Source organism: Python bivittatus, unplaced genomic scaffold, assembly GCF_059951505.1.
Source record: "Python bivittatus isolate LINGU-HERP-01145 unplaced genomic scaffold, Pbiv_v1 ctg000220_np1212, whole genome shotgun sequence".
NCBI lineage: Eukaryota > Metazoa > Chordata > Lepidosauria > Squamata > Pythonidae > Python > Python bivittatus.
Window position 1 is genome coordinate 41,677,316 of NW_028277048.1, and position 13,393 is coordinate 41,690,708.

The 13,393-nt window shown below is 37.0% G+C and overlaps 1 protein-coding gene across 3 annotated transcripts in view; it reads left to right on the forward strand.

Annotated features, from left to right (window-relative positions):
* The window catches only part of ASPSCR1 (ASPSCR1 tether for SLC2A4, UBX domain containing), a 91,240-nt gene extending 78,921 nt beyond the window's left edge, over positions 1–12,319 (forward strand). For 2 of the 3 annotated variants that reach the window (XM_007427771.3, XM_025166399.2), the window contains exons 13-16: positions 6,354–6,405; positions 11,283–11,352; positions 11,614–11,801; positions 12,147–12,319. In XM_007427771.3, coding sequence (XP_007427833.1) covers positions 6,354–6,405; positions 11,283–11,352; positions 11,614–11,801; positions 12,147–12,160 — 324 coding nt within the window. In that variant the 3' untranslated portion in view covers positions 12,161–12,319. Of the gene's footprint in view, positions 1–6,353; positions 6,406–11,282; positions 11,353–11,613; positions 11,816–12,146 lie in introns of all 3 variants that reach the window. The other variant, XM_088138434.1, reaches the window with a different exon arrangement.
* Positions 12,320–13,393: the final 1,074 nt, after the last annotated feature.

Here is a 13,393-nt window from a genome sequence, read left to right on the forward strand (position 1 = left end):
TAAAAATAATAGACTTCTTAAGTCTTCTTTTTCCAGCTGCCTTCTGTGTTTGATCAGGGTCTTCTCAGCTTGGGAAGCTTTGTTCTCAGGTACTAAGACAAGGCCATTTAGACAACGTCCCTTTGACTGTGGCTCTCATGTTTATATCCGTTCCGGAGATGCTCTTTGCCTCTTGTCAGAGGAGCTTTGATCCACAAGCTTCCCAATTAAATTTTCCAAGTGCTGGTTTCCTTGTTCAGTGAATGGTTGTGGGGGGGGGGGAGTGTTCTGGATTATATGGTATTTCATGCTACTAGCTTAGAGTTCTGCATTCATGTGCATGTCCCCTTTGATGTACTCATATACTTACTAATCTCTACACATCAAACTAACAGTGAACCTATGGCACTATAATCATTGCAACTCATGTCATGGAAAGAATGCTTCTTTTGGCAGCTGCTAGTCTCTTCCCTCAATCCTCCAAAGACAGCAGCCGCTAGTTGGTCCTGTGCTCTCTGAACAAACTTGGCAAATCACTTTTTTTTCCAGCAACCCTTTAGTGTAGGAGGATGATTATCTTGGACAATAGGCAGGAGAATATATAAAAGTGAAGCTATTTAAACACAGGGAGTGATAGGGAAGAGGACTTTTCCCTTGAAAAATGAATCATGAAAATGCAGATATGTGTTAATTCAACCAACTGCTTGCCCACCCCCACCTCCAAAAATCTTAAGCACTAAGCAAGGTGCTGAAGATTTGTATGCAAGGTCTGTCTAAGTATGACGTGTGGGCTTTACGGTAGCCTGCTTTCCATAACTTCTCCTTTGAACTGTTGAAATGTGACTTCTGATGCCATAAAATAAATCTGTATTAGCTGTCTGTTGCTTGATGTGAATCAAGAGGTTATAATTATCTGGTGCAGAATGTATATTTATTGCACCTAAAAGACATCTCAGTCCAGCTCCAGAAATAGACAACTTAGATGTTATAAAAATGCTATTGGTTAAAAGATGTGGAGGCAAGGGACAACTATTGAAGCACAGGGGAATTATTTTTTTAATTAAAAGAGAAATATGTACAGTACTATAAAAGTACAAAAGCGTCAAAGACATAAAGGGCTAGTAAATTTCTAGTAATTATGCAGTTGTGTAGGGATAATTTCAGTAGGTTAGCTTATCTTGCAAACTTTATCTCCTGTAATTCTATCTCCTGTTCCTAAAAAATAATGGAATAGGTAAAGCATAAATGTTTTTAGCCACACTTTGGCTTTTAGGAAGAGGAAAGGCTCAAAGTTTTGTCCTTGTAAAATAAATACATTTTGTGTGTGTGTGTGTGTCTTGCTGCAGTTCATTTGCTATTCATCTTAACTGCTCAGGAACAAAGAACATTTGTTATCTTTGATCATTTTCCAGAGATACAGTCTTTCCCAGAATGATGGGCATGCATCCATGTTGTTGCTGCAGGATATCCAGTTAGTATAGTCTCACAGCACCTTTTTTCTTTGTTCAGTCAGCTACTACTCAGTAAGAGCATCATGTTTTTCAGCACTGATGAGGACTTGTCAGCTGTAGTGCAGGACTGTACTAGAATATCTTCATTTGTCTCTTTGGGATTGATGTCATGGTGTGTGTATTGGCACAAAAAAAGAAAATTAATGCTTATCAGGGTTATATGGTGCAAGGGATAGGCAATCTCTTGGACCTGTTGAGTATTTTGGGGATTTTGTGACCATGTGTAGGTGCTCTCACAAAATGGCTATCAGGAGCATAGCTTGTGACAAAAACTCATTCCCCAAAGGCAAAGTAGTAAGTTGCTCTTCCCAATCTCTCAAGATGTTCTTTACTACCTATTTATTTCTGTGTTTTTCTGGTATTCTTCCTAAACTAGCACTATGTTACAACAGACATTAACCATTTTTATTTTGTAAGGATGCCTATGGAAAAAATGTGGAGCTCAGATACATCATTGTAAGTTGAGGGTGTACTGTTTTTTTCAGGCCAGGATCCAGACTTGGTTTTTGAGTGATATGCTGGAAACTACACAAAATTATCCATGGCTATAACAAAACTAAATTTTATTTAATTTACCATAAATTTAGGGCTGCCTCATAGTCTTTTAGCTGCCATAAGTTACCTTGTGCCTCAGATTTAGTGAATTTATTGTAAATAATGATGATCGTAAGCTTGGCACTTTGCTTCATAGGCTGACATTTTCCCATTTATTCTTTTTTTTTTATTAAAATAATTGTTTCTAAATTAGAAAGACTAAGAAGCTTGGCAGTTATCAAGAGAAGTGTTGTCAAGTGCCATATTCCATACCCTTATTATTTTTCAATACACACATTATTATTGATATGGTCTTGAGCATCACAGTTGATGTTTACAGATGCCTGTGGGAAAGCTGTGTTTAAATTCTTAACTTTCATGCACTGACCGGTCACCTAAATCTCATTAATGTCCATATCTTTCTTTTAATATACTAATTCCATGTTCTGTTTGTAAACTTCCAGAAACATCTGTCTAGCTGCTCTTGGAACAAAAGTGCTGCCCTAGATGGGCCCTAAGTCTGACCCAACAAGGCAGTTCTTTTGGTTGTTAATGTGCTGTTGTTTTTAAGCCTTGTAGTTAAAGAGATGCACTAAAACTGAAATGTTGTGATAGCAGAGATCTTTTACATTTGTTTTATGACAGTTTCTTTGATCTTTTATTTTACAAGTTTTCTCCCACAGTTTCTTCATTTTTATCTGTTTAATTTGGTAAACTCTGTGTGCGTGCATGTGTGTGTGTGTACAGAGAGAGAGGGCGATACAAAAATGCCCCAAACATATCACTGTAACAAATAGTCATGAATGTTTAAATAAAACTGTAGAAGAATGATGCATGTTTTTCACAAGTGGGATAGAAAATTGTATTCAACTTGGCTCTAGTGTTAAATACACAAGTTCCTACATTATGCAGCATCTGAGTTCTGAATTTTTTTGTTTGATTGGTGGTGGTGCTAACTGATTTTGAAAACTATAATGTTTATGAAGTCTAGAAGCTTTCAGCTCATTAATAAAAAGTTCTTTAAGTGAAAAAGTGATTTTCAGGAGCTCTGCAGGAACTCCGAATGCATTATATTGATAAAGAGGAAGGAGCAGTTCCAAATATTCAAAAGTCAAAGGCATTCATACTACAAATGCAGTAGGGAGTGGCTCACAATTTGGAGACAGTTTCTGTCAATGAAGAAATTGGAAATAGCCTCAAGTAGTCCATTTTAATAATTCCAAGCAAATAAGAGTGAAAGTGGTACAATTATGCCATCAAACAATGTTATACATGGCAGTGTTGAAGATGTGTCTTGGCAGGGTGGGTTGGGGAGGGAAGTAGGTGTGGAGATAAGTTGCTTTCTCTATATATCCCTAGATTGGATGGATGGATGGATGGATGGATGGATGGATGGATGGATGGATGGGGAGATATTTACTTACTTACTTACTTACTTACAAATCCTGTATCTAAGGAAAAATATTTGGTCCAGGAGGTTAAAGCTGTCCCAGAAATCTATCAATTGTCATTTTGCTAGTCCTGTACTTGGTTATACTTACAGGCCATATACATTTCCTTTTCTTGAGTCATAGTGTGCTTTTGGGGTTGCAGTGAAACATACACAAAAAAAGACATTTGGTGCCCAAATGAACATGCCATGTGCCTAACCTGAAAGAAAAGGAGCAAGCTATGGATCAACCTCTGTAAAGGGAGTTTTTATTGGCCAAACTCTAGGAAGGAAAATAGATTTGTGGGGGGGGGGTGAGGTGGCGGCTGATATTTGTGTGCTTGTGAACTGCTGTCTCATTCCTTTAAGTCTCTTCCAATTAAAAGAGCTTTGGACTGATGTCTTGCCAGTGGTGAGAATTGGTTGGGGAGGAGGAGTTGGAAAGCTAAAGTTGGACTTATTTGTCAACTTGTGAGTAAAAATAGGGTAGCAGATTGTATGTGTGCGCGTGTGTCATAAGCATTTGTGCTGCGTGTGCCTGTCTCATTCTTGGACTGTGTTCCTCTGTGCCCACTCTCTCCCTCTTCTTCTTTGTGTTTCACTCGCAGGCTCTGCCATGAATTTTCTCTGACCCCTTGGGGCCGTTCCCACTTGAAGCTTTGAAGTGTGTGCCCAGAGCGTGATTGACAAGGAAGTTTTAGTGGCGGCAACTGGAGAAACTGAAAAGGGCAGGGCTTTGAACTAAAGAGCTTTGAGCTCTGAGATGCTGCGCTTAGTTATCTCCTTCAGAATGTTAATTATTCATCATGATAATTGGGCAGGAGAGGAAAAAAGAGAGAGGAGGTTATTAAAAAATTCCAACACTAACACACTACAAAACCTCATTTTCCAATTCTGTGGCTGGCGTGAAAAGGATAGTGTGTATGTGCAGAGGCTGGGGGAGGGTTTTGTTGTTGTTTTTTTCCTTTAATCCATTCCCTAAATAGTAGGATCCCTTCAGATGAAGACAGCGGAAACATCAAAGCTTTTATAAGAGTTTTCTTGGAGTTTCTTAACTGTGTCTGGTACTTTTTTAATTAAAAAGTTTACGAAGAGCCGCCTTTGTGACTGGCTTCTGGTGATGTTAGCCAACCTTGTGTCCCGCTGCCTGGGAGAGAAAAATATTTTAAAGAGACTAATAAATACTGTTTTTGCCACTATAATATCTGGTTGATGCTCTGGAAGATCCATTCACTGGAAGAGAGATTAATCTCGGTGCCATTCGAGGGCAACTCTCCTTTTCTTCAGAGAATAATGTTGTTGGCCAATATCTCATGATTGTGGTGAATTAATTAAGTTTGTCATTCTCAATATTCACTGTTATACCTGGATTATTCCCAGTATCCTGATACTGTGAAGAAACCATCATTTCAAAAGTAGCAGTATGTTTATATTCTGAGTGGATATACTATTCCAGTAATTAGACTAAGGATCTGAAATCACTTTTCCTTTAAGAATATTGATAGGAGGTTGACAGAAATAAAAATCCTGCTTGTATTTGTACCGAGTGCATTTTATTCTGTTGCCCATTTATTCAATTCAGAGAGAATTATTTTAGAGCTTGGAAGGTTTGCACCATTCTGAATAACACAGTGTCATTATTAAAGTGGTGATCTTGCTGCTCACATATAATTTCAGATTATTTATGAGCAACTTAAATTGTATTTATTTTAAAATACTTTTCTCACATACACATTTCCCAAGGTAACATTTTATGAAGTTAATATGCTTAAAATGAATAATGAAAATCCTTCCTCTTGTCCCTTCACTGCCACTTTACTCAGGAGCTTTTGGCGAAGGTCTATCAAAAGCTGTGAAATCATGCTAATATCTATAGGGTAGATATGTCAAATTCCTTTAAATATAATATGGCAGGAGTTCCATACACAGCAGATATCTACATATGGAACTTCTCTCCTGCAAATACAGCCACTTGCCCGTTGGCTAGTTACAGAGTTAAAAATCCCAAGTTTGTTATCCAGTGTATAGATCTGTCCTAAAAACTATTTATGCTGATAACATTAGCAAGCTCTGCAGAGATGTAGTATGTCAGTATACATATAAACTATTCAGAATGAAGATTAAATGTTATACAGCATCATGGATGCTTGATTGTATATCTTTTACTGTAAACTACTGAGAGTCTTGCAACTACAGTGTGTATACATTTGTTAGACAACTAAAGATGGAAATAACTACTACATATCTGAGTATCTTGACCAGTATGTTTAGATGGGTTCTATGGGAGACTGGCAAGAACAGTTGCCTCTAGGAATGGAACAAATACTGAGAGAGATTGCTCTCATGTGTATCCTCCTCCATGTTAATATATCATTTTATTTATTTAAAGCATTTTTACTCTCCTCTTTAGCCAAGAGGCTTCCAGAGCAACTTTTAAATTTCAAACGTAAACCAGTTCCTGGCCTCTAGTTTACAACGTACAAAATAGGTTGCACAAGGACAAATAGATGGGAAAGGAGAAGCATACATAAGCACCAGTTTTTCAAGTCACAATTCTTTTGACAATCAGGATGGAAAAGAGTATTTTCCACATGCCATTCAACATATTGATTAATCTAAAAACTATGTTCAGGATGGATAGCTAAAGAATTTGTAGGAGAATAAACATTTCAGTTACTATAATGCTGAATTATATTATGATCATCTATATTTAAAGGGTCTTTTGTTTCCTGAAAGAAGGCTTAGTCTGGTATTAAGAGAAATAGGTTAGAATTTTACCTCATGTCTAAGAATAAGAACATTGCTATTTAATGAGAATATATTCTTGCGAGACTGATTAGAGAAGAGCTATTTCAGCAATTCCTATGTTCATTCTTATCCTCTGATTTTTCTCTTTGCAGGCTAACCTTTTCCCTGCTGCTATTGTATATTTTGGATCTGAAGTGCACAATGGTGAGTAGTTCTGTCTCCACAGTAGAAGCTGCATAGCTGCCATGTTCAGGTAAATTGTGGTTTACCTTTCTGTGAGATCCAGAATTTTTTAAAATTACCCCTGAATTATAAGGCTATGAATAAATATATAGAATATTGATGTCTATGGACTTTTAAATTAGGGCATGTTTCTTTCGACAGCTGCTGAAGTAGTCGCTCCAATGTGAAAATAACTATAAGGGAAATATTCCTAAAGTGAAACGACAGGGGGAACTTCCAAGTAAGATTTATTGCATATTCACTTCATCCAACTCACAGAATTTTATGAGGGGTCCAAACAACACCCTGCAGCTGAAACCCTCCTGTCTTTTTTTTTACTTTAATCCTGTCATATTTTTACAGAAGATACATTCAGAAGGAAGACCGAAAAGCTGCATGATATCTTTTGATTGTTAGTGCTATGAATTGTCCATCTGAAAGCATCATTAGAACAAGAAAAAAGAAAGAGAAAAGATGAAATAAAAGAAAAAATTAAAAGTGCAAAAAAGTAGAAGAAAAGTAGAAAAAAGAAGATATAAAAAAGATATAAAGAAGTGGCTTCTGATCTTCTTCACAGCAGTTATAAGTACAATTATATTTTAACCTTTCTAAGGTTACATCATGACTCTCTTCTTTCTATAATCTATCCTATCTAATCATCAGAACCATAAATCACAAGTTCATTTTTTTCTTTGTTACGCAAAAAGTCCATAAGGGTTTTCCAGTCACTGATAAATGTAGATACTGTCTCTTCTCTAATCAGACAAGTCAATTTAGCCATTTCAGCAAGTTCTGTCATCTTCACCAACCATTCCTGCGTTGCAGATATTGCCATATCTTTCCATCTTTGTGCATGCAATAATGTCGCTGCAATTATCATATATAAAAACAGTGTTCCATGGCTCTTTTCTAGCTGTTTATCCATCAGTCCCAGGAGGAAAAATTCTGATTTCAGTTGAATATTAATCTTTAAAATCCTCTGAATCACTGTATATATTTGAGCCCAACATTTTCTAGTTTTTTTACACATCCACCAAGCATAATAAAATGACTCTTCTTGTTCAGATTTCCAACGTAAATTTGAATTACCTTTATACATTCTAGATAATTTTTTTGGTGTCATATACCAATGGTACATCATTTTATAAAAGCTCTCTTTAAGATTGTAACATAAATTTCAATCCTTTCAACCACACATTTCCCACTGTTCCATCAATATGTTTTTGTCCAAAGTTCTTAGCCTATTTTATCATACAATCTTTCACTTGTTCTTCCGTTTCAAATTGCAATAAAAATTTATACATTTTGGCAATTACATGTTCATCATTTTTATGCAATTCTGTTTTGACTTCTGTCTTACTTTGTTCAATACTATGAGTTTTTATCTACTTTAAATCTTTCTGATAACTGTAAGTAAGAAAACCATTGATAACTTATGTCCGTTTATAATCAGTTGTTCTCTTGATTTTATTTTATATTCCCCTTGATAAAATTCTAGTATCTCACAATATGTTAACTGTTTATCTTTGCCTGTTATTTCTCATCTACAAAATGCTTTTTGTGGTGAGAGCCATAAAGGTGTTTTCAGGCACAGCCTGGGTTTGTACCTATTCCATATTCTCAACATGGCATGTCTAACATGATTTTTAAAACCTACATTAACCTTGACTTTATCATACCACAAGTATCCATGCCACCCAAATCTCAGGTTATATTCTTCTAACTCTAAAAGTCTTTTATTTCTGAGCAACATTAAGGAGAAATGGGCGGATGAGAAATTTAATTAGTAAATAAATAAAATAAAATAAACACCCATTCTTTCATCCAAACCAAACAACATGCTGCAAAATAGAATTTCAGATCAGGTAGACCCAATCCTCCTCTTTCCTTTGCATCTTATAACATCTTACATTTAATTCATGGCTTTTTTCCTTGGCATACAAACTTAGATATATTTTTGTCATTGATTAAACAGTACATCAGTTGTCAAAATAGGTATTGTCTGAAACAAAAACATCAATATAGGCAAAACATTCATTTTTATCACAGAGATTCTCCCCAGCAGTGACAATTGTAATTTCTCCCATCTTAGCATGTACTTTTTAATTTCATTCCATGTCTTAACATAATTGTTTTGAAATAACATAAAATTTGTCATAGTGATACCCAAATACTTTACTTTTTTTCAATCTTAAAATCAGTTTACTTCATCAGTTCTGTTTGATCCTGTTTTCATATTTTTTGTTAACATCTTCATCTTCTGATTATTAATCTTAAAACCTGCTAGCATACCAAATTCTTTCAATTTTCCCATTAATATTTCTATTCCCTTTAATGGATCCTCCAAAACCAGCACCAAATCATCAGCAAATGCTCTTAGCTTATAAGTTTCTCTTTTAATCTTTACTCCCACAATTTTCTTATTTTGTCTTATATCTCTTTTTAATACTTCAAGAACTAAAATAAACAGGAGTGAAGACAACAGGCATCCTTGTCTTGTCCCTTTTTGAATCTCACAGGGTTTTGTTAGTTCTTCATTAATAATTATTTGTGCTTTCTGTGAGGTGTAAATTGATCTTACTTAATAAAATTCTCTCCAAAGTTCATCTCTTCCAAAACTTTAAACAGAAAAGCCCAGTTCAAACTGTCAAAGGCCTTCTCTGCATCTAAGAAAATCAATGCAGCTTGTTTTACTTTGTCTGCTTCTGCAGTAAGGGAACTTGAACTGCAAACATTAAATTACAATGGCTGAAAAGGGTATTTTAAATGTTTTATTCTGCAATCTACAGTACTCTGCAAAAGTTTTAGGCAGGTGTGAAAAATTGCTGTAAAGTAAGAATGCTTTCAAAAATATATATTGTAATTGTTTATGTTTATCAATTTACAAAATGCAAAGTGAGCAAACAGAAGAGAAATCCAAATCAAATCAATATTTGGTGTGACTGTCCTTTGCCTTCAAAACAGCATCAATTCTTCTAGGTACACTTGCACAGTTTTTGAAGGAATTCGGCAGGTAGGTTGTTCCAAACATCTTGGAGAATTAACCACAGATCTCCTGTGGATGTAGGCTGCCTCAGATCCTTCTGTCTCTTCATGTAATCCCAGACAGACTCAATGATGTTGAGATCAGGGCTCTGTGGGGGCCAAACGATTCTTCTTTATGCTGAAGATAGTTCTTAATGACATTGGCTGTATGTTTGGGGTCGTCCTGCTGCAGAATAAATTTGGGGCCAATCACATGCCTCCCTGATGGTATGGCATGATGTATAAGTATCTGCCTGTATTTCTCAGCAAGGAACCTCCACCATGCTTCACTGTTGCCTGCAGACACTCATTATTGTACCACTTTCCAGCCCTTGGGCGAACAAACTGCCTCCTGCTACAGCCAAATATTTCAAATTTTGACTCATCAGTCCAGAGCACCTGCTGCTATTTTTCTGCACCCCAGTTCCTATGTTTTCGTGCATAGTTGAGTTGCTTAGCCTTGTTTCCATGTTGGAGGTATGGCTTTTTGACCGCAATTCTTCCATGAAGACCACTTCTGGCCAGACTTCTCTGGACAGTAGATGGGCGTACCTGGGCCCCACTGGTTTCCCCCAGTTCTGTGCTGATGGCACTGCTGGACATCTTCTGATGTCGAAGGAAAGTAAGCATGATGTGTCTTCCATCTACTGCATTAAGTTTCCTTGGCCAACCACTGCATCTACAATCTTCAACGTTGCCTGTTTCTTTGTGCTTCTTCAAAAGAGCTTGAACAGCACATCTTGAAACCCCAGTCTGCTTTGAAATTTTTGCCTGGGAGAGACCTTGCTGATGCAGTATAACTACCTTGTGTCTTGTTGCTGTGCTCAGTCTTGCCATGGTGTGTAACCTGTGACATGACACTGTCTTCCACAACCTCACCTTAGTAGCAGAGTTTGGCTGTTCCTCACCCAGTTTTAAGCCCCCTACACAGCTGTTTCTGTTTCAGTTAATAACTGTGTTTCAACCTACATATGAAATTGATGACCATTAGCACCTGTTTGGTATAATTGGTTAATTGTACACCTGACTCTAATCCTACAAGATCCCTGACTTTGTGCAAGTGTACAAAGTGTGCAAGTGTAAGAATTGATGCTGGTTTGAAGCCAAAGGGCAGTCATATCAAATATTGATTTGATTTTTCTTCTGTTCGCTCACTTTGCATTTTGTAAATTGATAAACATAAACAATTAAATATATATTTTTGAAAGCATTCTTACTTTATGGCATTTTTTCACACCTGCCTAAAATTTTTGCACAGTCACTGTGCAAATTAGTCACTGATAAATACTAGCATAAACAATTACTTCAAACCATGATTCACCTTCAGGTTGAGGACAAGTATTTGTGTAATACTGCTACAGTTGTCTTAAAAGTATATATTGATTCCCACAGTTCAGTGAGATAGAAGAGGATTGGTCTGCAAGACTAATTAGAGTAGGATGGTACTGCAGATTCAAAGTAAGCTAGTTTTGTCTCCTAATGGTGCAGTTTATTAGAAAATGGTAAATGACCTAAAATTTTCAAGAACTAAATGACAAGAGAAACCTATATGCAGACTGCTCGGCAATTTTATTTTTGTTAATACTAGTCTTCACTTGACCAGTTCACAGAATAGGGTCTAAGATAATGGGTATTATAAAAGACAGAATCTCAGAAGTTTAAAGATGTGTTGTGTGTTTGAAGAAGCTTATAGAGGGTTAGTCTGGCTTGAGAGGTCATTTTATAAGAAGAACAGAGGTGTATCAATAGCTTCATTGCTTTGAAGCATGTTATTTCAGATATTAGGCAAAGAATTGTTATCTTATTTAGCAAACCTGAACTGTTTGTTTTTACAGATCACTATTTGAGGTTGGATCTGCTGGAATCTGCAGTCTCCCCTTCTGAAGCTGACATTTTAGTAGCTAGGTAAGTAGAGATTGTAATTCATTTTGAAGATCAGTGGGATTATTTTCAATGGAATCTATCAGTTGGCAGAGTATAGACATGTTATCTTACATCTCTCTAAATCCCATCTGAATGAAGAAAGGACCACTTATTTCCAAACTCCACAGAAATTGAAAGAAAAACTGCACCTTTGGCTTTTGCAATTAGTTCAACATGTAATTTATTGTACTAATGTATGGAGAGGAACCAACATGAAAATCTAATATTTACCTTTTCTCCCAGGCGGCTGTCTAAATTGGTAGTTCATACAGCTCAACGTTTGGAATCTGATCCTAGTTCCTCACCTAAGTCAAACGAGGCTAACCAAAATATAGCAGCAGAGCGCTCAGAATCAACAACTCATGAAATACCACAGCCACAAATAAGGAGGGCCTCGCCTGGAAAAGTGCCAAAGTGGCTGCAGCTGCCAGGTACCACCTTAGGTGTAACAGGAAGATGCTTGCTTCTTGCCAGTTTTTTTCCTCAGAAAAGAGAGATCCAAGTCTGTTTTCACACCCATAATACCTCCATTTTGTCTGGAGTTATCCCCAACTGTTCACCCTCATCAAGCCAAACTGATCTCCAGATACTGGAGACTCTTCCCGCCCCCCCCCCTTAGAATGTGGGAATGGGTGTGCTCAGTGCTTTTCAGTATGCTAATGTACTCTCTGGATTTCAGTCTGAAAATCTATTTTTTTGGAAAGGTTCATGAAAGCATATTTATGTACAAACTGTACAAACATATTTCCTATTGTTGCCTTATGTTTGCATTTCAGGTGGGAAGAGATGAAGAAGTGGTAGTACCTGCTTCAGATAGATGCTTTGCTTGGCTGAGAGGCAACATTTAACTGCCGTTTTCTGCTTCTAATAACAAGCTAAAATATATGGCCCCACAAATGATTTTTCAGAATAAAATTGAATGCTGTTTCCACTTGCCAGTTCTGTTGAATTGGGAATGAATGTTGTCTATGTTCTTCTGCAGCATTACTGACTATACGTTTGGATAGTGTTGTAAAGTAAGAGGAAGCCTAGGCTTTCTTTGACTTCAGATCACATAAATTGAGTAGGTACAGAAATTCAGGCAAAATTGTTTGCTGTCTTTTTTGTGTGGATGCTGAGAATTTCAAGAATATGGTACTTAATATACATCTACAGTGGGTGGCAACTGTGAGCCAACTTTGGCTGATTTTGAAAATGCTAAACAGGGCCAGACCTGGGTAGTGCTTGGATGGAAGACCACAAGACTCTTGAATCTGTAGGCCCTTGAAAAGGAGAGAAAACATCCTGGCAAGGAGCAGCTGCAAATCATTTCTGTGTGTGCCAAGAAAACTGCATGGGTGTATCAAGTACTGTCACGCTGTACACAGAGGGCACACTCAAGAAGAAAGATTTCAGAAAGGCATCTTTAGTGCTAATCATGGTAAACATAATCTTGAAAATGATAAAAGTTGGTTCCCAGGGTTACAGAGTTGCAGAGTTACAGCAAGTACGTTAAGGCAGGGTCTCTGAAGTATTTCCTTCTCATGGCTCCCACTTCTGGGCTATGCTGTCTCTTATGGCCACTGATTTCTTCCTCTGTCTGGTTCCCACAGTCTCTCTCAAGTACCTTCCAGGAGTCAAGTTGGACTTAGGGATCTCTACCTTTTCATGAAGGGAAGTCCTGTCAGGAAGCTGCTAAACAGATGCTATTGGGGGGGGTGCCAGGATTTGAGCTTGAGTTTTCATCTTTATATTAAATATGCAGAAATGAATATATATTAAAATGAATGAGCCAGAGAGGCTTTGGCCACACATAATCCTGTGCTTAATGAGCAAAATCTGCTACTCCAATGTTTTTTTTAAGTTTCAGGGGATCAATCCAAGTAAGCAAGAGGTACTTATGATATAGTTATCAGAAATAGAGGGTGCAGGCAAGGTGCTGTTGTTGGATTGAGTTCCACAGTAAGTGTTGATATATGATTTCAAGTTGCTTCCTATATGTTTTACCAAACTTGCCTCTTCACTCCTGTTTTAGAAGAGCTGT